Source organism: Drosophila sulfurigaster, chromosome 3 (genome assembly GCF_023558435.1).
Source record: "Drosophila sulfurigaster albostrigata strain 15112-1811.04 chromosome 3, ASM2355843v2, whole genome shotgun sequence".
NCBI classification, from domain to species: domain Eukaryota; kingdom Metazoa; phylum Arthropoda; class Insecta; order Diptera; family Drosophilidae; genus Drosophila; species Drosophila sulfurigaster.
In genome coordinates this window covers 10195161-10219577 of record NC_084883.1, presented here as the reverse complement: position 1 = coordinate 10219577, position 24417 = coordinate 10195161, and the positions used below count along the sequence as shown (strand labels likewise).

At 38.5% G+C, this 24417-nt stretch overlaps 1 protein-coding gene across 1 annotated transcript in view; it reads right to left on the bottom strand.

The window, feature by feature from the left end:
- Positions 1 to 24174, bottom strand: part of LOC133845939 (epidermal growth factor receptor) — a 43948-nt gene extending 19774 nt beyond the window's left edge. The window contains exon 1 of the mRNA XM_062280603.1: positions 23301 to 24174. Coding sequence (XP_062136587.1) covers positions 23301 to 23424 — 124 coding nt within the window. The 5' untranslated portion in view covers positions 23425 to 24174. The remainder of the gene's footprint in view (positions 1 to 23300) is intronic.
- Between the last annotated feature and the right edge of the window lie 243 nt (positions 24175 to 24417).

The window sequence follows — 24417 nt, the reverse complement described above, 5'->3', positions numbered from 1 at the left end:
AATTTGAAAATCGTTTTCAATTTGTGGTCAAAAGTTTTCTCTCTCTACATCTCTCTGTTCTGGTATTTGCTTGAAATTGATGTTCGTAATCAAACATATTAATAGCTGGCCATGCCACAGTATCAGAGCAACAATCAGCGGCCATAACCCATACGAAAAGTCATCTGTCAAAAATCGAAGAACATGCAACATGACAAGAACTCCAAAGAAACCACTTGAAGGCGCACTCCACAGTGAGAGCAACAGCAACAGCAACAGCCACAGCATCCCACTCCAATGAAAATACACAGACAACACTCGACTCCAATACTCTACGCCAGTCGGCTCAAATCCAATCCAATGCAATCCCATCTCAATGCACTCCAAAACTCCACTCCATAACGCAACAGACAGCAGACAGCAGACAACAGGTAAACGAAGGTGTAAGAAATTGGTTACAAAACACATTTTCCATGAAGCGTACAAAATGCCAGAGTGCAGTGAAAATCTTCGTTCCGCACCCTCTTCTTTACTTCACCTCTCCTCTCCACTCCACTCTTCTTTTTTTCAAAAGAAAGCCTGTGACGACCCTTGAGACAAGAGTCACAGTCGCTGAGATTTCAGACTCCTGCTGCTCATCATCATCATCGAAATCGAAGATGACTTTGCGCCTGACTGCGGCGCAAAAATACAAAAAACAAATCTGCTGGGATTAATAGTAACAAAAGATCGAGCTCAGCTTCGTTTGTCCCAGCTCAGAGAGGCGGTCAAGTGTTTCTTTGCTTAGCTGATCCTAAGTCTCTGCTTTTGAGCGCCGTTTCTCAAGTGTCCGTAACGAAATGTAACAAACAACACACACAACATAACACACAAAAAAAAAGTGGCCAACACAAAAATACGTGTGAGGCGTTTTGCACTTTTTGACAGCTGAATAGGGCTAACAGCATGGGCCTAAACACAGTTGCTCATGGTCAACTCCGACAGCGTACAGTTTGGCGCCACTCTCCTAGTTTTTGGCCAAATTCATATATTACAACTTGCCAAGTTACAAGCTAAAGTTAGCACGTGCTTCGACCTCAAGCACTAAGCCGTATAATTGGATTGCCAGGCAGCCCTTTTGCTAGTTGGCAGCAATACATATAGTAGATAGATCGATCAACAAATTGCTTCATCAGCATCAGCTGTCACACGTTTCGTGCTTAACTGTAGACGAAGACGGAGACAGGCTACAAAATCGGCTTAGAATTAAAGCTAATTGCCAGGGCTTTCAATCATGATGCAGCACATTTCGAGCCATCACAACTTTGCTAGCGTATTATTCGTAGACACTCTCTGTTTGCCTGTTTGCAATCACGCCGTTGCCTTTAACCCCAAAACATGCAAATATCACGCTTCATTTGAAGACGCTGACGCGGCTCTGACTTGAGGTTGAGGTTTCAACTTCAGCAAAACGACATCGCCATCGACATCGACTTCGAGTTCGACATCGCGACGTCTGCGTTTGAGGCTTCCACTCAAATTCACATTTTACTGCCAGTTCGCATAAGTTTCTTTTTTATTTTTGTGAATTTTTAGCCGCTGTCACCGCCAGACAGCACTGCATTATACCCTGTAAATCGCAAGGAACTGCTTAAAATCAAGTATACGTAGTGTAGCGGATGGATAACTCTCAAAAATAATAATTAAATCCACATTCTTAAAATAGAAACCTGTTTTAATTATACTTTTATAATCACACAAAAAAACTGGAGTCAAGTATAGAAATTCTTTCTAAAAAAAAAAACAGTTGCTCAATACAAATGGAATGCACATATAAATAATATTTTTGTAGTTGATAAAACAAAAGTTGTTTTTGGAATGTCTAGACTTATTTATGCAGCAAAATAGGAAAACATTTGTAAGACGCATATTTAGTATAATAAAAAATAAGCCAGGTGAAAATTACTCTAATAATATTTCAAATAAGTGAAAAGCAATTTGCTTCAAATTCATATTTCAAAATATTCTCTTTTTGGAATTTTTGGTATATGTTGGTAAAGTTTGTGTCTAACTCTGGTCTCGGAATAACATTTTTTAAAACAGGTCTTTAAATCCTTCTTCGAATTTTGAAGAATTATAATACTTCATAGTACAAATTATTTATTTCACACCATTTTAGTTAGCTTCGAACATCGAAAAATAATCGTACGTTTTGTTTGATATTTGATTGTTTTAAATAAAATGAAATGCACCCTTGATATATTAAATCATCATCATGAGCTTGAATTTGCATTGGAAAAACACAAATATAATTACAGAATCAATTTGAGGTGAAGGTGAAAAAATTAACTTTATTGAAAGCTTCACAATTCGATGGCCAGTTACAGGGAATTCATTAGTCGCATCCCTTGAGGATTGTAATATTAACATTTGTACTTGTTGCTGTTGCGGCTGTTATTGTTTTTGTTGCTTATGTATATCGTCGCACGACTCACGTTTCAGTTCAAGATTCAAAAACGGCTGCGGCTGCGTCTCTGTTGAAGTTGTAGCTGTAGCAGTTGTTGTTGCTGCTGCTGTTGTTGTTGTTATCGTTGTATTCGATTCGAGTTGAAGCTTTAAGTGTGTGCTTTTTTTCGTGTAGCGCTCGCTTGGGCTTTTTTTTTAATGTCTTTGTAAACATAATTGCAACAACTCCAATAACAGATTGTTTGCGCGACTTTAATCGCTTTGTCGTGAAGTGTGAAATATGAGCAGCCGATTCGGCTCGAAGTCAGCCGAGTCGACTCACTGCGATGTCCGATGCCAGGCAATGCTGAAGCCGACGCCGAAGCCGAAGTAGTTGACGATGCCGATGCCCGACGAGACGGGCTCAACACGAGGTGATTCTCTGGGGAGCTTTTGGGATTTTTGTTTTTGTTTTTTTCTTTTTTCGGCAAACCCAAAGGCGACGGGCAATGGCAATTCTGTTTGTTGTTGTGCACTAACAAAAAGAGAGAGAGAAAGAGGGGGTGGGAGAGCGAACGATGCGGCGTGGGAGCATGAGAGGAGAAGGAGGAGAAGCAGGAGGAGTAATGTTGTAGCGCACTCACAACAAATTGCGAGCTTCAGACATTCATTGCGCTTTAAAAATACACACATTATTGTTTTTCTTATCTTCGTTTTCTTTTTTTTTTTTTGGTCAATTTTTGTTGTGCATAAATATTTGCGATGCGACTTAATATAAAATATCGAAAGGCAACAAACTTGCGCGGCAGCCATTTTGTCAACAAATCAGTAAGTGCGCAAGAAGGAGAATAAGAATAAAAATAATGAGAAGAAGAACAACAACAAGAACAGCATCGAGTTCAATTAGCGCATCGGTTGTATGCGCGCTTCGATTTGCTAAATTTAATCCAAGCATAAAGCACAAGCACAAGAAAATGAAAATGAGAAATAAAACTAAATAAAGGCCAGGCGAAAGATAAAGCCAGCCCAAAAAGATGCTGGAACGGACGTTTTAGCAACGCACACGTGTCCAACAAGCTAAGCACAAACGATGGATGAGGAAGGAAGGGAGGGCAGAGAAGGGTGTTCGGATCTTGGTTCCATGTCCAGGGCGCCCAGCGACAAGATGTTGCAACAACACTCGACAGCAACCTGTGGAGCCTGCCATTAGTCCATGAAGCATGAAACAAAAGACGATTGGATGTTTTTCTTTGCCGAGCTCACAAACGAAACGAGGCAACGCAACGAAGAAGGCCTGCCACAATGCATTTGCGATAAGTGCAGAGAGCCACAACTTCTATATAGCTGAAGGCCCTTAAAAGCCAAGTCCACGACCACGAAGAAGATGAAGAAGAAGACAAGTGAACCGAACCGAACTGAACTGAACTTAACTGAAGTGAAGTGAAAGATTTGCGCAGTGAGATAGCTCATTTTGGACTTAAGCCTGTTCTGGAGTAAAGTCGAGAGTCGAGAGTCGAGACTCGGCTGAAGAAGCGTCGTCGTCGTCGTCGTCTGGACGCTTGTACGTTGCCTTGGCTAATCGGCGGCTATGTAAGTTGGTTGTTAAAGCCGCGTACGTGCGGCGACAGACACCAAGAGATCCCAAAGCGAACGTGAGTTGTTGTCTTCCTCTTCTTGCTGATGTTGTTGCTGTGTATGTTGACACACCAGGCAGCAGCAGCAACAACAACAACAACAGCATCAGCATCAGTCGAACCACAGCCGCATTCCAAGATGTAAGGATTCTTTCATTGCACAGCCACCCAATCGACAGCAGCCGCAGAGCTTAAGCTTAGCTTCTTTTTTTCTTCTTTCTCTCTTGTCTTTCTGCTTTAGCAAGGTCAATACATTGCCAGCTAAGGTCATAGATATTGCTGTTGCTGTTGCTGTTACTGATGATGATGCTGGGCACTGCATCCAAGTTGTACGCAAACCAAACTTGGTCATCTTCTCATCGTAGAGGCTCTCTCTCTTGTATTGTGTTTAATATAACCGATTCGGTAGAACGTGTGCATACTTATTAGTTGCAAACAAAAAGACCCATAATAGCATTATAATTAATTTAAGCATTCTGCCAATGCTATTCACATTTTTCCTTTTTTTTTCATCCATTTGTTTTCAAATGAAAATTATAAAAATGCCAATAGCTGTATTAATTTGGGTTTTCTGTTTGATTTTTTTGTTTTCATACGGATTTCATTTGTTTTTTCTTCTCATTTTTTTGTTGTTTCCATAAAGCCAAGATTCGAACATAAACCGGTTTGGCGTTCAAAACAGCAAAATCAACAACAACAACAAACACTTAACTATGGCCGTTACTAAAGCTCCAAGCTAAATAGAGAGTGAGAGCGAGAGCAAGAGAGACCAAAAGAGCGCATAAAACAACGGGCACAAAAACAAATGGATTGAAGTTTTGCTTGTGTGTGTAAATTTCCTAAGAAAACCGAACACTCAGCATCCACAGGAATGATTAATCACAGAGGGGTACAAGAATTAGAATTTCACCCTTTACATTTTACAAACTAGTGTATTATTTGTTGAAAATAAAAAATAAAATATTTTCTAAAGTATATATGATTTAACAATAAATTGTTTATACCACATCTCAAAAACAAACTCTTACGCAAAACAATTATGGCCATAAGAGAACAGTGAACACATACAACTTCCCCAAGTAAGTAAAGAGAGCGCGCAAGCAATTAAGATACACACAAGATGCTTGTGAGTGTATTGAAAATTCCAAAGAAAAACGATCACGCAGCTTCCACAATGTGGATTTCGACCTGAACGAGTGTCGGTGTATGTCCAAGCTAAGTTCCACAATTGTCGTTGAGTAAGCGAATATCGTTAATCTGGTTAATGTCTTTGCTAAAGTGTAGCAAAGTTTTTGAGTTCCACAACTGAAACGAATGTCTTTGCTAACTTAGCAAAGTTTCACACCAGTTGAGTTCCACAAGTGAAATAAATGTCCTTGCTAACTTAGCAAAGTTTCACACCAGCTGAGTTCCAAAAGTGAAATAAATGTCTTTGCTAACTTAGCAAAGTTTTCCACACCAGCAGGGAAATAGCAAATGCCATTATTGTGGGAATTAGGCGAGACACACACCAATTGCTGTATATCGGAAAATATGAAAAATACTAAGGAAATTTAACAAAGAACTATGTTAAAAAATAACCACTTAAAGGGAAATTTATAGTTTTCATAATGGATAGATTTCAACTCAATAGACTGCCAACAAACTTGAGGCAAATTGAGCAGAACTCATTATAACGGTCATAGCATAAAGCGCGACCATTGTCCGGCTGTGGAATGTCCATTGTCACAAAATAATGATAAGTAAGCGAGCAGTTAAAACAAGTCCAAAGCATTGTTTGACGAATGAATTGCCACTAGCGTTAACCCTTGTGTCTAAGCAGCATTGTTAGGGTGCCTGTTGCACACCAACACACAGGTCATATGCCAACTAACTGTGTGTGTATTGAGTGCTGGCGTTGGCGCATGCGCACTCAATTGTATCGCGCCACGAAGGGAGGGGAGCTGCACAGGGGTGGGGGGAGGGGTGCGTAGAACACCCGATGCGAGCTGCGTGCAACGGGGCGTGAAGTTTTCCAACTTCATTTTGGACTCTGCTTTGTTTTGTTTTGTTCGGTTTGGTTTGGTTTGGTTTCGTCTAAGAGTGAAGGGGAGGGAAGGGGAGAGAAGCTTGAAGTTTTGTCAGAGACAAAAACACAACGGGGCAGTTTAACTGAAAATGAAACGCATGCGTGTCGGTGTCGCCACCAGCAGGCAAGCAGACAGGCCGGGAGTTGGCAGCGGGGGAGTGCAACAATTGGTTGCAAGCGGCAGTTGCATGGAAAGCCAGTCGCTGTTGTTGCTGTTGTTGTGTTGTGTCTCTGTTGCATAGAAGTTCTTGCATTTGCTTTTTGCCATAAAACACTTGAAGCAGAACTCTAGCGTAGCAGTCGCCAAGGCAACAACAACAACAACAACAACTTGCGTTACGCTTGCCAACTCTCGGCTGCAGTTTAAAGTTGAGGCTGTGGAGAGTTCGGCTGACTGCATTTCATAAATTTCCCATTGTTTTGGCTTTTGTGATTCATTTCGTATATTTTTTGGGGACATTAATTAAATTGGCGCGTGTGGAGTTTTGTATTCAATTACGGCAAGTATGGACTTGCCGCAATGTGGGGCACAGCTGCTTAATTGCGCACATACCTGCCACATAGTTACCTTTAATTATCGAATTTAGAATTACACGCCAGCTGCACAGCATAGCAGAGTTGTAGAGACTCACCTGCAAAGACAGAGGGAAGAGAAGAGAGGAAAGACGTTAATGATAATTGGCCAAGTGCTTTTGGAGTCAGACTTAAAGTTAACACATGCAGAAATGCTATTTACACACACACACACTAATGCTGGCGACATCAATTGCAAAATGCCGGTCAATGTGCCGTAATTTCCCAGTTATCGTTAGCTTGCAACACTTTCGCTTCATTTCATTTAATCCACAGAGCCAGAGTCAGAGAGCCGCAACTTGGGCGTCGTCATCTCGTTGGGAGTGCCACACACTGTGGGGACTTTTCAATTCACACGCTGCGCGACCAATCGCGAAAAATTCTCACGACACTGAGGCAACTAACAACAACAACAACAACGGCAAAGCGATAGCGCCAACAACAACAGCAAAACATCAGTAGTGACAACAACAACATGAACATCAAACCAAGACAGCCGCTTCAGAAATGATGCCAGAGTCTGCTGTGTTGCTGCCACATGCTTTTTCTGCTCGCCTCTCTCTCTCAAGCTTCGATCGCTTTCGTGCCCCACTCACTCACTTTTTTTTTTCGTATGTGCCCCAAACTCACAAAAGTCGCGTTGCAAACTGCAATTGTGACACATGCAAAAGAAGCTGCAGCTAAGTGGCTGCCCCAAAGAACTCGCACTTGCAACATGTGTCGGCTCTGGCTAATTGTAGGTTAGCATACCATGTTGTATATGTATGTTGCATGCCTCGCAACAGTGCCACTTTTTTTTCGCTCTGTGTGCCACTTAGCCAAAGGTCAGTAGTAAACAAAATATAAAAAAACAAAAGCTGAAAGTGTCGACGCGATGTCTGCAAATGACTCAGACTCAGATGTGGCAGATGAATGATTCTGGCATCAGGAATGTGTTCCCAGAAATATATAATTCTATTACTTTCATAACTGTAAAGTGTTGCGCTTTAATTTGTTGCTGTCACGCTGAATAGAGAAGGATGTTCAGCTAGTTATTTATTAGCCAATTATAAAACTCATCTTGAGATTCAATTTTCACATTAACACTGCTAATTAATAATGCCACAAAAGATACAAATCTATCTATCATACTATAATACTAAAGCTTAGTTCGATCTAATCCAACCAACTTTAACCAGCTTAAACCAAACTAGATCTCATTTGTTTTCTCAACTTTATTGATACACAAATCCATCTTTATAATTTGAAAGCTAACCGTGAACTCAACGAAATCAAAGAAAACCGCTAATGATAATAAAAATTTTCAACTGAAGATTTGTTGAAATCGTGGCTTAAGTGTTTTTGGTTTTTGTTTTTTTATGTGCTATAAACAATTGTGTGTTGTGTGCATCATTTGATCGTTTGTATACAATATTCGCATCTAGGAATTATTGAAATTACGCTCATTGTGGGCGGATGTTTTGCATGAAATTTGATTTGATGAGCCATTAAAAATATTTGCTCCTCATGCCTCATTATTATTTATTGTTGTGACTGTTGCAGCTTTGGCATATTGTTTCCATCAATGACATGGTTTCGTCTCCTCTCTCTCATTATATACACAAAAGATACATGCAACAGATACACGGCAAATTCTGCGATTGTGCAAAAAATATTAATGTACACTCAGAAAAAAAACAGAGTACAATTCATTCCAAAAATTCTAATAATTATAAATATACACTCAGAAGAAACAGGACAATTATGTTTACAAAAGAAATTCCTAAATTAGAAAAACAAATCATTATTAAATGTTCAAACTTTTAAAAATTAAAATTCTTAGAAAAAAAAGACTACAGCTCCTTTAAAAAAATTTAATAATTATAAATGTACACTCAGAAAAAAAACAGTAAAATTTCCTTTACAAAAAAATTCTTAAATCAAACAATATCATTTCAATCTAGAATTTGCTAAACGAGTATTTTTTATTTTCAAAGCTTTTTTAAACAAAACTTTTCTTCAGGACAAAAAAACAGAACAATTCCTTCCAAAATATTCCATTGATTCTAAATATACACTAAGAAAAAAAGATACAATTACTTTTACTAAAGAAATTCTAAAATCAGAAAATATCATTTCAATCTAGAATTCACTAAACCGAATCATTCTTAAAAAGTAAGTATTTACCATAAAGGCTATTTTGTTCTTTTATGGATATAATAAAGTACTGTGAATTACGATTAATTCTAACATTTAGTTAAATTACTTTATAAAAAACAAAAAGAATGCAAAAATGATATTCTACAAACTTGTCAGAATGAAGAATTTCCAATCGGGTTTAAATTTTGACACTTCGAATTCTTGATTCAAGAACGAAAGTACTTGAATTTTCTCTCAGTGTAATGTGTGATGGCATTTAGCAAACGATAACCGACACTGCACAGACGCTGCCATCTGATCCAAGGTATTAAAATTGCATTTATATAAAGACATTTAAGTGCTACATAAATATATTTTTATCAGTTCTCCGAAACATATCAGTTTCTTGTGTAACATAAAAACAATTGCACGCGAATTTATGGATTGCACTTTAAATGAGAATGCTGAGAAACGCTGAATTAACAACTAAAAAGTTCTGGCTTCATATTTAACTTATTTGCAACTGTTTTGTGAATCACAAAATGTAATCTCCTAATTACGTTTCACGATAAGAAATGAATTTCTGCTTAAATTGAATTTGCATTTTAAAATTCCCCAAACAATTGAACAAGTGTAAAATAAAAAAAGTTAATCAATAACATATTGATTAGAGTTGAGTTCCGGCTAAATGAGAGACAAAATGACGCTGATTCCATGGAATCTATAATATATATAATATTGTTATTTCGTATCAAACGTGTCGGTTTTATGATCTCCCTCGTCTCACTCTCTCTCTCTCTCCCTCAATCGCTCCTCGTCGATTGCCTAACTTGCCTAGCATTAGAGACAAAGTCCGACTTATTGCATTTGATAAGCACGCATCGTTTGGCTGCTGTTATCAAATGCATGGGCATGAAACCCGGCCGTGTCACAAAAGTTATCGCTGAGCCGAGCTGAGCTGAGCAAAGTAAAAAGACATTCAATAACAAAATGTGAAAAGTGCCGATGCTGCTGGAAACTTGGCTCTGGCTCTGAGTTTGTATGTTAGCTCGACTCGTGTTCGGTCGTCAGCGAAAAGAGAAGACTGTCGACGACACTCAACTCGTAATTCAGCTAAAAAACATGGCGACAACAAGCGTGCCCGATTCCAATGAAAAAAAAAATAACCCAGCCACAAAAATAATTGAAAAACAAATTAAACACACACACTGAAAGCGAGCAGCAAAAATAATAATGCTGAAATAAAATATGAAACGTTGGCAATTAATGAAACACTAACTACAAAAAAAAACATAACGAAAAGAAAGAAACAAAAAATGATTATTATTATTATTATTATCTGTAGTACTATATGAAAAGCGGACAAGAGATGAGTTCGCGCCCCAAACATGAGGAGAGCTCTATGCTATGGATTGAGTTCCACTGACCACTCGACGGGGCACGGCTCACTGAGCTAGCTGACAGACAGACAGACAGACGGACAGACAGACAGCCAGAGATGAAGCCAGAGAGAAGGCGACTGATGAGGCGCGCATTGACCCAACCGAAAGGCTGCCACAGAAATTAATCAAAAACTTTCAGGGCGTATCGTTAACTTGAAATGCGACTGGGAGTGTGGTGAACGCAGCTCGTGGCACAGTTTATGCTTGCATTTAGCTGGAAGTGGTTACAATGCATAGAGTTGCATATTGTGGGGTGGCAACATCGAGTTGCGAACAACCAGCAGTTGGGCTTAATTAAAATTGAGGCAGAAGCGCGAAGAGCTAACTAATTGCTTGCAAGTCATTAAGCTACTCGTTACTCGCTACTCGTCGGAATCAATGTAGAAGTTCGACATATAATGCTCGCTACTCTTGTTTACTTAATTAATTTGATGTCTACATTCTTTTATTGACTGCTTATTCCGTTAACTCACTAGATTCTATATTAAATCCAACGAGTACCTATTTAGCTAATCTCGGTCTCATGTGTCAACATTCCCTTTACGACATCAGCTCTACTTAAAGTTCACTTACTACTAATACTGCTTTTAATTACATTAACTACCTATGTGAAGTAAGGATTATAGTATAAAGTGCCAAGTGGTTAAAAGCACCGAGTAACGAGAGAAGTAAGGAAGAAGGAGAAGGAAGTATGTAGCAAGGGAAGATATAAAATAAGTGGCGAAGCGAGTAATGAGTACATTTAAAACAGACAAGTGAATGATATGAAGTGCCATGCAGTTAAAAGCAGTATAAGTTATAAACAAATTTTAGTGACGCTTATATAAAAGAAGAGAGTAACGAGTATTGTCAAAATAGACAAGTGATTATTATGAAGTGCCATGCAGTTAAAAGCAGCGAGTAACGAGAAAGGTAAGGAATACTACTCGTCACTACTCGCCACTTCTTACCGCTTACTTCTTGTAGTTAACTCGCTCCCCTCTACTTTAAGTCTGTCTTCACAGCAGCTCCCACAAACCTGTTGCGAAGATGCTGCAACTAACAGGACTGTCGCAGCTGGTGGCACACATCAGCGCTAAAAATGGGCATAAAGCAGCCTTTTGATGACAGGCTCCAGTTATGGTAGCTGCCAGCTAACAGCTTGGCTTAATTAAAACGCTGGCAAAAGGGTAACTCCAACAACGAAAACTCGTTACTCGTCACTCGTCAGTCGTCGGTCGTTCGTCACTCGCCACTTGTCTTGCCCATAATGGAGTGTATGCCCAACTATGGCCTCGAACGGACCGCTGATAGGATGCGCAGAGCGCTGCCAATTGATCAATTATGTCGCATTGACCATTTTGGGGCCACAACTCGAGTTGTGGATGTTGCCCGCTTTTGCGGACAATTGCCATATTTGAGCGAAGTTTATGGCTGGGCCGCCCGCATTGGAAAATGCAGCACATCATTTTCTGTGGCGTTCGCAATTCGGTCAATCGAATGGCCAAGATGGAAACTAAAGTTGAAGTTGGAGTTGCTCTGCGGTGAAAGTTGCCAGCAAAATACAACAAAATATTGCTCGACAAAGACTCAACTTTAACTTTAAAGTCTCGTCTAATGCATAGATTCTGTCTTAGGTCTTTTCTTCTCTTCACATTTTTGGCGGAGCACACACACATAAGAAAAAAGGCATTAATTACTTCCGGAGCAAACAGAAAACGCCAAAGTTGAAGCTGTGCCTGAAGTTTTTTGAGGCTCCCAGCTGCCAGTTGCCAGTTGTGAGTTGTGAGTTGCCATTTGCCCCGATACCGGTTCTTCAAAGACCGACTTATAGAGGAAGGTTTTTCTCAGCACGGCGGGAGTTCATCAAAATTCAATGAGCCACAATCAGAGCGCGCCTTTTTGGGGCCCTTTTGGCCATCGGTACCACATTTTAATTGTATATCTCTTAGCTTCGCAATAATGTAAAAATGAATGTGTATGGCTTATGTTATTTATTGGGGCTCGGCTATATTCAAAATGGTTCGACGACTTCACAATGCGAGTATAGCTCGCACTTTGAACGCTTTTGCCGATCGCAGCATAAGCATATTTCTATACCCGATACACATGGGGTAGAAAGGTATTATAAACTGCTGGAAAAGATTGTAACAGGCAACTCCATGCCCATAAGGCATACATATATGTTTCTGATGTCCGTCTGTCTATCTTAACTGCAGGAAAAGATTGTAAAAGGCATCTCTAAGCTTAACATATATGTTCCTGATGTCCGTCTGTCTGTCTGTCGGTATGAACTTCTACCTATATCTCAGAGACTATAAGAGATAGAACTTCAATTTCTTATGACTTATTATATGAACATACTAAATATATATTTTGGCATATTTCATATTTGTCAGTATATTAATTTGGTATATTTTAATAAAAATACGGGTAGCAGGTATCCCACAGTTAAGCATACTCTTCATTAACTTACTTACTTGCTTTTTTGGTAATTTTTTCGTATTTCGTATTCTTGTGCTCCCTACAAACGTGCTGAGCCTAACAATAATATATTTTGTAGGTTCATCTAAAGCTGCCTTTGCTTTCCTTTTTTTGTTGTTTTTGGCTGTTTTTTTCTGTACTTTGTTATTTTTTTGGGTTATGGATGATATGTGAGTACATGTGTACACGTTGTACAATGTTTTTCGTCGTCGTCGTTCGTTGTCGTTGAGTCCGCTTTTGAGGTGATTTTAACGCTGCAATCAGCACAAGTCAAACACAAAGGTCGCCTTAGGTGATCCCATCCGCTAAGGGGAGGCAAACATTCAGTTGTTGCTCTAGCTGAGCTGAAGCTGTTGGTGTTGTTGCTGTTGCTGCTGTTGCTGCAACGTCAGCAGGCGACACCATTGGCAATCTGCTGTTGTAAATGCTCAAAAATGCTGCGTTGCATGCAACCCAATGCCAATTGAGCGCACAGTTCTTGTTGCTGTCGTCGATATGCGTCGATGTTGCTTGTTGTTAGTTGCTTGTTGCTGTTGTTGCTGTTGCTTGTTGCTCGTTGCTGTTGTTGCCGCTACGTGATCACCATGGCAATTTCTCAATTGTATTTTTATTGAGTAAAATATTGGATGGCATTCAAGCGACTGATCGCATGTGTGAATGTATCTGTGTGCATATATCTGTGTGTGTGTGTGTGTCCGTGTGTGTGTAGAATTTTCATTGGAGCAGCGCCGTCTCGTCGGACACTCCCTGAAATGGTGTACATATTGTTTTTGATACCCTCGCCGAGGGCATCATAAATTTGTACAGCAATGTGTAACGTCAAAAATAAAGATTGAAAAATCTTTGTGCGTCTGTTCTTTCAGTAAATTGTAGCTTAGTTAAGAAATAAACTGAATAACAACTAAATGATTACCAGTATAGATTTTGTAATCAGTTTATATATGAAATTTTTTCAGTAAATTGTTTTTCAATGAAACTACACGATTACCAGTATGTACTTTGTAATCAGTTCTTCTAAGGAATTATTTCAGTGAGCTGTTTCTTAGTTAAGAAATAAACTGAATATAAACTAAATGATAACTAGTATAGACTTTTTAATACAATTTACAATTTAATACAATTAACATATAAGACATAAAGTTTCTAAAAATCATTTGCATAGCTCTACAATCATTATTTTATCGAACGTGTTTTAAATAACATTTAATTTATTTATATTTTAGAAAGAAACTTAGAAATATATAATTAAAATATGTTCTTTGTAATATCTTCTAATATATCTTCTAACGCATTCTTTCAGTAAACTGTTTCTTTGTTTAGAAATGAACTAAACCAAATCATTAACTAACAAATAAAGAGTTCTATATAAGAAAATTGTATTCTATTCTATTCGAAGATACTATTTGAAAGATATATGAACTGATTACAAAGTATGGTACTTAATGGTAATCATTCAGTTTCGTTTTTATATCTCTACAGTCTTTATTGTATTATACAACATTGAATCTAATCTCAATCCTAACAAGAAAGCTTTGAATTTGAGTTAATTCCTTCGAATGTCAAGTCGTAAGTGTATTCAATATTCGTTGTGCCCGCCAACAACTTGTCTTTCTTGTTTCTTTTGTTATTTGGTTCATGTTGAATGTAAAATAATTGTGACATTACGGCAATTGTTGCTATATTCTCTGATTGCCTTTGATTCTGATAACTTTAGCTTCGATTTGTTTTTGGGCATTTTGATTTGAAATTTCTTAAATTTAAAATTGAGAACGGAAAGGCGAATATACATATATCGAACGATAATGAACTGATTCATAATTATTCTAATTATACAAGTATGTGAATAAAATTTGCTGTTTGTTTTGTGTTTGTGTGGGAAAGATCTCAATGAAAGCGACGGAAACGCATAAAACGGGTTCGATTTGTAGCTGTTTGCCCAATTTGTCAATGTGCCTTGATTTCTTGTGAATGAATTTCAATTGAGAATCTATAGAAATTTCATTCAAGAATTTCCCCATGTGATCAAAAGTTGAGATAGATTAATGGCTAAAGAGATAAAAGTGTTGAAACCACAAGACACAATAACAATGCGATGGCCTAAACGTTCAAGCCGCAGTGAATACACATGAATATGTAAATGAATACTCGTGAATATGTATGAATATATGCTCGACTATTTATCACAGTGTGGCGATCTAAGGTTTTTTTTTCTCATTTTTTTTGTTCAAATTGAAAACACATTTGTATACAATTTGAATTGTGGCTGTCAACCTTTTGTTGTTGTGGCTCTTTCAGTTGTTGTTTCTCTAGCTGTTGTTGTTATTGTTGTTGCCATGGAGCTAATGCGCGTTGCCTGTTTGATGGCTTACGTATGCGCAGCTCATGCGCGTTGTTTCAACATTGTCTTTATGGGTGCAGCAGCTGATCCAAAAGTCCGACTTCGACTTCGACTTCGGGTTGCATTTGGGAAAGTTGCGGCTGCGTCTAGTTAACTAATGACTTCTGGGAAGCGCTCGCCTTTTAACACTTGCGCGTCTGTTTGACCCAAGCGATTAGCTATTAACCCTTGTGTAGCTGCGCCTATTAACCCTTGCATGCAGCATCGTTCATCGCACGCACACAGAACGCGGATCACAGATCATCAAAAGAGAGAGAGAGATCACAGATCTAACCTCAAATTACTTCCGCTGCATGATTCCGATTCTGTTGCACACACACACACGCACACAACAATGCCACATAACAATTACTCAGCACGCGTATGTGTGTGTGTGTGTAATCTATGTAAGCAATCGTCGTTGGACAGGTAAACAAGTGCGATCCGCGCCTGTCGCCATATTCCATCATCATTCCATCAGCTTGGTAATTAACTGGCGCGCTTGGGCCATCACTTGCAACGTGCAACGTGCAGCGTGCAACGCGCAACGGAAATTCCATGGCAGGAAAAATGTAATGTCAGCCTTCCACTCCCCTTCCCCTTCCTTTTCGCCTTTTACCTATTCTCGGATACCCGGAGCATAACGATTTTGATTTTTAGTGCAGCTTAATTACCGCTTCGCTTGGCAATCCTGAAACACAGAACCAGTTAGTGTTGCACACCGGATGATAGACACCGGATGGGGCAGTCTCTCTCTCTCTATCTGCTCTCTGCTGGTGGGTTGGCCAATAGTTGCAGCTATTAGCCAAGCAGCAGCACAATTGTGCCGAAGCTACTTTTGTCGCCAAGGCGGCAATTCTAAAAGTTTTGTTATCACTTCGGGCAGAAGCAGAAGAATAACAGGAAATCGAACCGGCTGCCACAACTCAAAAGAGGAGGCAACAAAGGCGAACCTGTCATCCAGCAGCAGCAGCAACAACAACAACAACAGCTGAAGCGCGTCAACAGCAGTCATAAATCTTTTTTAGTGCAAGCTTTCACGCTGCTAATTTTAGCTTCCTCTTTGTGATGCTGCTGCTGCTGCGACTGCGCTGCTTTGCTTTGTCGTCAACTGCTTGCACTGCTTGCCAAATGCAGCGTCTCCTTTTTGCCTTTGCAAACTCACAGAGAAAAGCTTGCGCTTGCGCTCGCTCTCTCTCTCCCCCACAGCAATTCATTTTGCAGCTGAGCGCGTCGGCATTTTGGCGCAGCTGTTAATCCCAATTAACCGCAATTAATATTATACACAATTTTAAATGTAAGCCCTACTCTACACAACGTCTACAGCAGCTCAGTTACTGCACTCGAGTACTTCACCAACTCTCCCATCTCACCCTTTTGCCGTCTCTCTTGCTCTTCACACGACCCACATTTCGGTCGGAGACCAAAGTCAAAACCTTTTGGCTGTGCGTGTGAGAGACTCGAAACTGTTTTTTTGATGCTGAAATGCCGCCCTGGCATCGCCTGCTGCTGTTGTTGCTGCCGCTGTTAATGTTTGGTGTATTGCTTTTGCCTTTCCCTCTCCTTGCTCGTTAATTGTTTTTAATTAACGCAAACGCTTTGCCATTGCCTCTTAGCTCGCCACATTCCAATTTTCGTGGCCCCCCCTTCAGCACAGAGATCTTACACAACTTTCGTCATCGTTTGACTTTTTTTCGTATTGAATTTGAAATGATTTTGAAAGCTGCTGCAAAGGCAAAAGTGGGGTGCGGTCCCATATGTATGTGTGTGTGTGTATTTATGAGAGCGGCAACTTCTTGAGCGTTGAGTGATGCACGCGGCGCTTCATAAAAACTGTCAATGATTCACATTGTTGTAGTTGCTGATGTTATTGCTCAGCCATTGCTCGATATGACCCGCACTCATCATAGGGTTAAGCAAACTCACACACACACACACACAAATACACTGTGCCATGCTTCTTCAGGGCTGCGAACTAAATGCGAACGATTGTCCATTGTTGGCTGGGGCCAAACCTTTTTCTTCTCTCCAACTCTCCAAAGTCGCCAACTTTATGTTTATCTGTTTCTTTGCCAGTGTCAGCGTCGCTTTGTAATTATGCAAGATCATTGCCAGAGAGAGACGCCGTTGACCTTTAGCCGTCTGACGTCTGCCGTCTGTCATCAGTCGCCTGGCTTCTTGTTCATATGATTATGTGCCTAAACGTTTTCCGGCCCAAAAGCAAAAGAGAAGCGACAACAGACACCGAAACTGAAACCTTTCTTTCATCTTGTTCGTCCGGCTTGACAAGAACAACAATAAAAGGCCAACGATTTCAAATGCAAATTCAAAATCACAAAAACACAAAAAGGAGCATCAACGCAGCATCGAATAACAGCGCAGCTTTAACAGGCTGTTAAATGAAGTCATTAACAGCGCAGCACATCAGTGTTGCCATTTTAACTAATTTATTGCTAGATCTAGCTATTTTAAAACTGCAAAAGCTATACGATTTTGTGAAATGCTATTAGCTAGAAATCTAGCATTTTTTTAATGCTTCGGCTACTTTTGGCACTTTTTAAAAAGTTCCGATAGCTCTTTTACCGATAGAATGTATTTTGAGGCTTACTCATAAAATTTGCATTATAGTTCGAGTCTGTTTATAGTTCATGTGCGAACTTAGTTCGTTCATTAGCTAAATACAAATTGTGAAATGAAATTCTTAAATTAATTATAAATGTACAAACTTGATGAATAATGTCATTTGAAATATTTAGCAATTTTGTTGCCTATTTTGTGTATAATTTTAGCAATTTTTTTTCTGAAATCCAGCAATTTTTGCTCCAGAGATTCTGGCAACACTGCAGTGCATATGGTTTATTTAAGCAGTGATTAACAGCGTCGCTCAAGCAGTAGCTTTAACAGACTGTTAAATTAAGACCTTAAGCGCAGTTTGATTATGTGATCACACTGTAGTATTGCCGTAAGCTTAAGGCTTTCATATTTATAATGACGCATAAATTATGAGCTGCCAAATTAATGCCACCGTAGTAGATTTGTTAAATGCTTTCGAAAATTGATGATGAGAGTTTAAAGTAGCCAGGCTTGCTCGGTAATCCGATGCTCTGGCCAGGCTCAGCTTACAGTACACAAGCAAAAGTGACATATGGCAGACTGGTGGAGAGTCGCCCCCGCAACCTGCATGCTGCTGTTGATGCTGATGCTGAGGGCGATAATATTGCAATGGGGGCCTCGGGCCTTTCACTAATTACAATGTGTTTATCTGGAGCTGCCTGATCCGTTTGTTGCTTGTTGCAATGTGGCGACAGACGGTTTAATGTTAAGACCAGAGAGTGTGTGCAAGGGCAACTCGTTGAGATTGCCAGGCGACAGCTGCACGCTGCTGTTCATGTTGCGATGTTATTATTTTTATTATTATTATTCTTATTTGGCCAACTCATAAAACAAACAAAAGTGCAGGCCTCGACAAAAGATCTCAAGAACGCAGCAGCAAGATCGAAAGAAAAGTCTCTACTGCATAAATAAGATGTGTGAAATGAGACGAAGAAGAAGAACGCATGCGTCATGGGGGCACACAGCAACAAATGGGGGCACGTTGATTGGGCCAACGTTTAACCTCTCGCTCAGCTTCGGTTTCGGTTTCGGCTGCACCACAATCAATTGAGCACGAGAGTCCGACGCTTGCTTCTTTCTGATTGGTGCGTTCCTCTCTCTCAGCCTGTGGCTCTCAAACTGTAAACAATAAAATGCAAATGAAGCCAAATGTGCGCAAATGTTGAGAGTGAGAAAATGGGAAACAAATGTTATAAAAATTTTAAACAAAATACAACAGACGTCTGTCCCCTCTTCCTTCTCCCCTCCCCAGCAAGGAAAGGAAAAACTTGCACTCGCATATGGCACTGGGGATAAGTGTGGAACGATGGGAAACATTTTTGTGTGAGAGAGAACAGGAAATTGATTATTATTTATGATTACAACACACAGCGCCGAAAACAAAAAGAAAAACTACATACGTGAGAAAACAGAATCTGCGAGATGTCAGATGAAACAATGCAACAACAACAACAAGAACAAGAAGAGATGCTGCATGGATGGAGTGTGTAACAGATTTGTTGTTCGACCCTGTAAGAAGCCTCCATCTAAAGATAAGACTCGAAAGAAGAACAAGAACAAGACAAGCAGATGCAATGCTCTTTAAGTGGGCGCGCGCCCTCTTCAATAATTAGAGACATGCATGCATTTTCTCAAGTGCTTCCCATCTTCGTTTTTGTAATAATATTCAATCATATTTTTTTTCTGTTGTCTGTCGTCTCCATTTGGTTGTTTTTTCCAGCTAAAACGGACTTGCTTTGAGGACTTGCACATGGGAACTTCTTTGACGGGCATCCGCCAGGCACTTCAAAAATAATGCATATCCTTATGAAATTCGATACTTTTGTATTGTTTTAGGTATGCTACAAGACAAGAAAGAAAGCAGACTCGACACTCAAGAGTGTCCTTAGACTGTCTCACGTGGGTGACACCATGTCCTTGCTCTTGTCCTTGTTCCTCTTCTTCTTCTTCTTCTTACCTGCCACTTAAGCAAAAGTGACTCGACGGTCAGTGATTTGATCCTTCGATGGCCACTTAGCTGCTTCCTCAAATTCCATTTCACTAGAACTTCAGTCTCTAATCTTTCTATATACTCTATCTTTTTTCCTTTTTGTTTGTCTGAGTCAGCTATCATAATATTCTTCTAGTTGTTTTCAATTGTTGGAACATTAAACATTTCTGGGTTTCCAGCTAATCGCGATATCAATTTTTGTTGTTGTACAGTGCAGTTGGTAATTATCATAAGAGTGGTTCTTTTTTCTGTGTCGTATTCACATCTTATCACATTTGCTGATAGTGATAAGAGACTCATTTAGAGTTTACTTGTCGCTTTTGTAGCTTGGATATTCCTTCTAGTATTCGCAACTCGTATCTCGAAGGTTGATTCACTCACAACGCATTCTGTGCTGATGTCACGCCAATTCTTTAATTTTCTGTTGCACCGATCGATGAACATTGAATCAACTTCAGAGATCAAAGTGCTATATATATGAGAACGTTCATATTTCATCAGTAAGTAGCACGTTTATATGCGTGGGATTATCGCATCGACTGAAGTAAAGTTTACGACATAAACAAGGCAAATTATGATCGGTTCTACAAAGTAACTAATTCACAATGAAATAGCGTGACTCTGAGACTATAATTAAACCAAAGGGCAACACATTTCACAAAGTTATCTAATTATCTTTAGTGCACTTCGATAAGATTGTAAAGATTTTTATAGCATTTGTTCAGTAATTTCTTGACTACTCTAAATAGTACATATAAAGCTGGTTTCTAGAGAAATTCTCGAAACATTGAAGGTTTATCTTAAGTACAATAAAAGGTTCTAATAAAATGTATTCATTATTATGAAAAACGAATTTATGAAGGTTTTGATTAAATGAAGCGAAACTATTTCTAATTTATTTTAAGATTATATATTATATATATTATATTACATTGTAGTAATCTATAACAAAGAAATTGCATTTCTTAGAAAATCTTTAAGTTATTACGTTTGAAATGCTTTGAAGCAGATGTTTCTTTGATTACATTTTTGTCTCTATGTAAGCGAATTCATGAAAGATTTTAATACATGAAGCTAAATTACTCCTAATTGATTTTAAAATTATATTATAAACACTTTTATTTACAGTGTAGAAATCTATAACAAAGAAATTTCTAAGCAAACCTTTAACTAATTAAGTTTGAAATGTTTTGAAGCAAATGTTTCTTTGCTTACATTTTTGACTCTGAATGAAGCTAAACTATTCCTAAAATATTTCAAAAATATATTATAAACACTTTTATTTAGAATGTAGAAACTATAGCAAAAAAAATTACGTTTCTAAGCAAACTTTAAACTTATTAAGTTTGAAGTGTTTGTATGCAGATGTTTCTTTGTTTAAATTAGGCATTAAATTTATTATTAATATTATTATTATGTGTTTAACCCATTGAGAACTGATTTCCCATGCAACGAAGCTTCACTGTACCAAATGCTAATAAAAGTGTGCATTTTAAAATTTATATTAATTATGTACCCAATGGGAATGCACTTCAATACTAATTAAGAAGGAAAATATTATCTAGAGTATTTATACCCTTTTATAGGGCTATTATTATTATTATTATTTTATTATTCAGATTTATATCTGAATCAGATATATTCAAGAGATTTACAAGTTACTATGAAGGTCTCTTTATAGTTGAACCAATTGATAAAGATGTTTGTTTTAAAAATTACAGATTTCTTCTATGATATTTGAATTGCTTATTAAAGAAAAGTGATTTAATGTGATCGTGAAAGGAACCCAAGAACTTTTCGATATAAGCTGTAATTGATGTACGCAAATCAATGGAAGTACTTTACAACAACAGGGAGCAAAGGCAACAACAATGTTGGCCAAAAGCTAAAAACCTTGTTTTTTGGTAGAGACACAAAACGAGCAAAGAGCCAAAAACTAAGCGAGACTTATAATTTACAACAAGCTGGTTTCCTTCGCTAGCAAAAGCAAAGTATGTGCAATGTGTGTGTGTGCAAAACACCTGCAAGAAGACGAAGACAACAACAACGACAACAACAACAACAGCGACAACGACAACAAGCAAGTACTTCTACTTTTTTGCATGAAATAAAATCTCACGGTTCAGATGCGTATAAAGTTGGCAAAGACAAAGAGCGAGGGAGATGGAGAGAGGCAGCCGTTCGGAGAGGGGGGCAGGTGGTAGGAAGTCTGAACAAAACAGAGAGCAAAAAAGAGAAATAAAACACACACACAGATACTCCAACGATTGCTCGTCTCTGAGAGCGAGCGATAAGGCGAGACAAGTGGAGTGTGTGCGTGTGAGCGAGATGGAGCGAAACATTCGTTGCATGCGGCTTTTGTTGTAGTTGTAGTTGTTGTTATTGTCTTTACTTTTTTTGCAAGAAAGACATTAAAACCAAAAACAAAAAAAAGTTAGCAAAGAGTCAAAGCCCAAACTGGTTTTTTGGCACACCAGAGTGAGAAAGCGAGAGGGGGACATCGAGTTAAGGGGAGAGAGGAGAAGGGGGCACTAGTCCAGTTCGCTTGCCCTTTGCGTAGCCGCCTAGATAATTTGAATAGCTGTTGCCTTTGAGCAACAACAAATCTGATGCTCCTTAAAGATCGAGACAAGTGAAGACAAAGCGAATGAGAGAGAGAGAGTGAGAGTGCGAGGGAGAGGGCGAAGCAATCTGTATGCGTATCTGTACTTCATTCATATTTACTCGGCAAAAGATGCTTAATGGGCCCAGGTAGAAAAGACAGGTAAAGGCAGACAGAAGACATCAGAGAGAGCGAGAGAGCAGCTCTGAAAGCAAAGCCAAACAACAACAGGTAGAAACTGCTCCTTGTTTGCGAACCATGGGAAATCTCTGTTACTGCTGCTGCTGTCAACTGGAAACCAGTTCACAAAAGGGCCAACAGCAGATGTACAACTGAGACTACTTCCTCCTCCAAAAAATGTGAAATGAATCCAATGAATTGAATGTCTTTTATCAAAGAAACTCAGAACTAAGCCAGTTCAGTCGTAGGTGCCATTGTTATCTATGTTTTCTTATAGAGGGTAACTGCCCGTTGAGCATTTCAGCTTCCCCTTAAATGCATTTCTTCAAATACTATAATCTATTTATTGGTTAACTATAGTATAATACAAATTTTAAAAATTCATTGAAGAAGAAAATTGCTATAGCTTTAATATACAATATTGCAAATAAAAAAATTCCATATTTTGGAAAAGGTTTAAGAACTGTTAAACTCTTTTATGAAAACTTAAATTTGAACATAAAAATGCTAATAATTGAGAAATAAAAATTTTTCTACTCATACTATTATTTGCCCTATTGGTACTCTTCAATTATGTGGCTTAAAGATTACAATTTAAATATGAATATGAATGAATATTGCAATTTTAGTTGAAATTATTTATTTTAAGGTCTGTAGTACTCTTCCATTATCATACAACAAGCTAAATTAAAAATGAATCATTTCACCTAATATTTTTTGACTTGTTTTATTTTGCAGTTAGACATTATAAATTAAAAATGAATCATTTTGGAGACATCAATTCACACTATTGTAAATTAAGTATTATAAATATGGGTATGATTAATGTTATCTTACCTTTGGTATCACCATGATCCACATAGCCGGCATTAGCTGCCGCAGAGCCAGCGACGAATTGAAAATAATTACAGCTGAAGTAGATGCAGATGCAGCCGATCAGCAAGATATAGTTGGGCAACATCTTGAGACTGATCCGTAGAACGTATCCAACACGCGTTTGCTTATTATTCTTGTTGCATATGATTATGATTGATGGATTTGTTTTCGACTTCGACTTCGATTTCGACTGCAATTTTTGCACATGCAAGGGAATTTTTATTTTTTTTTATTTTTTGTTTATTTTCTTTATTAGTGACGACGCAACCCCATCGCTCGATTTTGTAAGCTCGAGCTGCTGTGGCTCGAGAAATCCGAGAATTTCGTTTGATTGGATAGTATTGCAAATGATGTGTTTTATTTATTTTTTTGTTTATTTTATTTTTTGTTGTTAAGCAGAAAAGCTGTTTGGCAACAGCAACGCGAAATAATATCAATAAAAAATAAAGCAGTGTCGCGACCAATTCACGGAATAATATAATAAGCAATACAATATACAACCACTACAACAATGCGTCGATGATCGCGTTGAACTTCGCGTTAACGGGGCCAACAACGAGACGACTTGCGAACGAACGAAACAAACGCGAAAATAAAAACCACTTTAATCGCTGTTGTAATGATAGTTAAGCTACGCACGCGAAGCAGCAAAGCCTCTAAAACGGCCACTGTATTTCGCTTAGCTTATTGCTCCTTCTTATGTTTTGCACAAAACTTTGAAATTGCTTTATTTCCCGAAATTGCCTGCGGTGGTAACATGAGCGTTACAGCCGTAAGTATCGAAATATTCGTAATCCGCACACCGAACCGACGGAGTGTCAGCGCCAAACAATAATAAGATCAGTATCAAGCAGTGTGACCAGCATGCACTTACTCAAAACATGCCGCAATACGTGCACCTGCAAAGTAAAAATACTAAAATAATACCACTCACACTTGACGAATTATCAAAATGCTGAATAGACGCTATAAATTATATAATTAAACATTTCTATTAATTATTAATTTATTATTTTATATTAACTTAATTATTTTCTGCTGATACCATTCAATTTGTGCTTAAAATATTTATTTAATT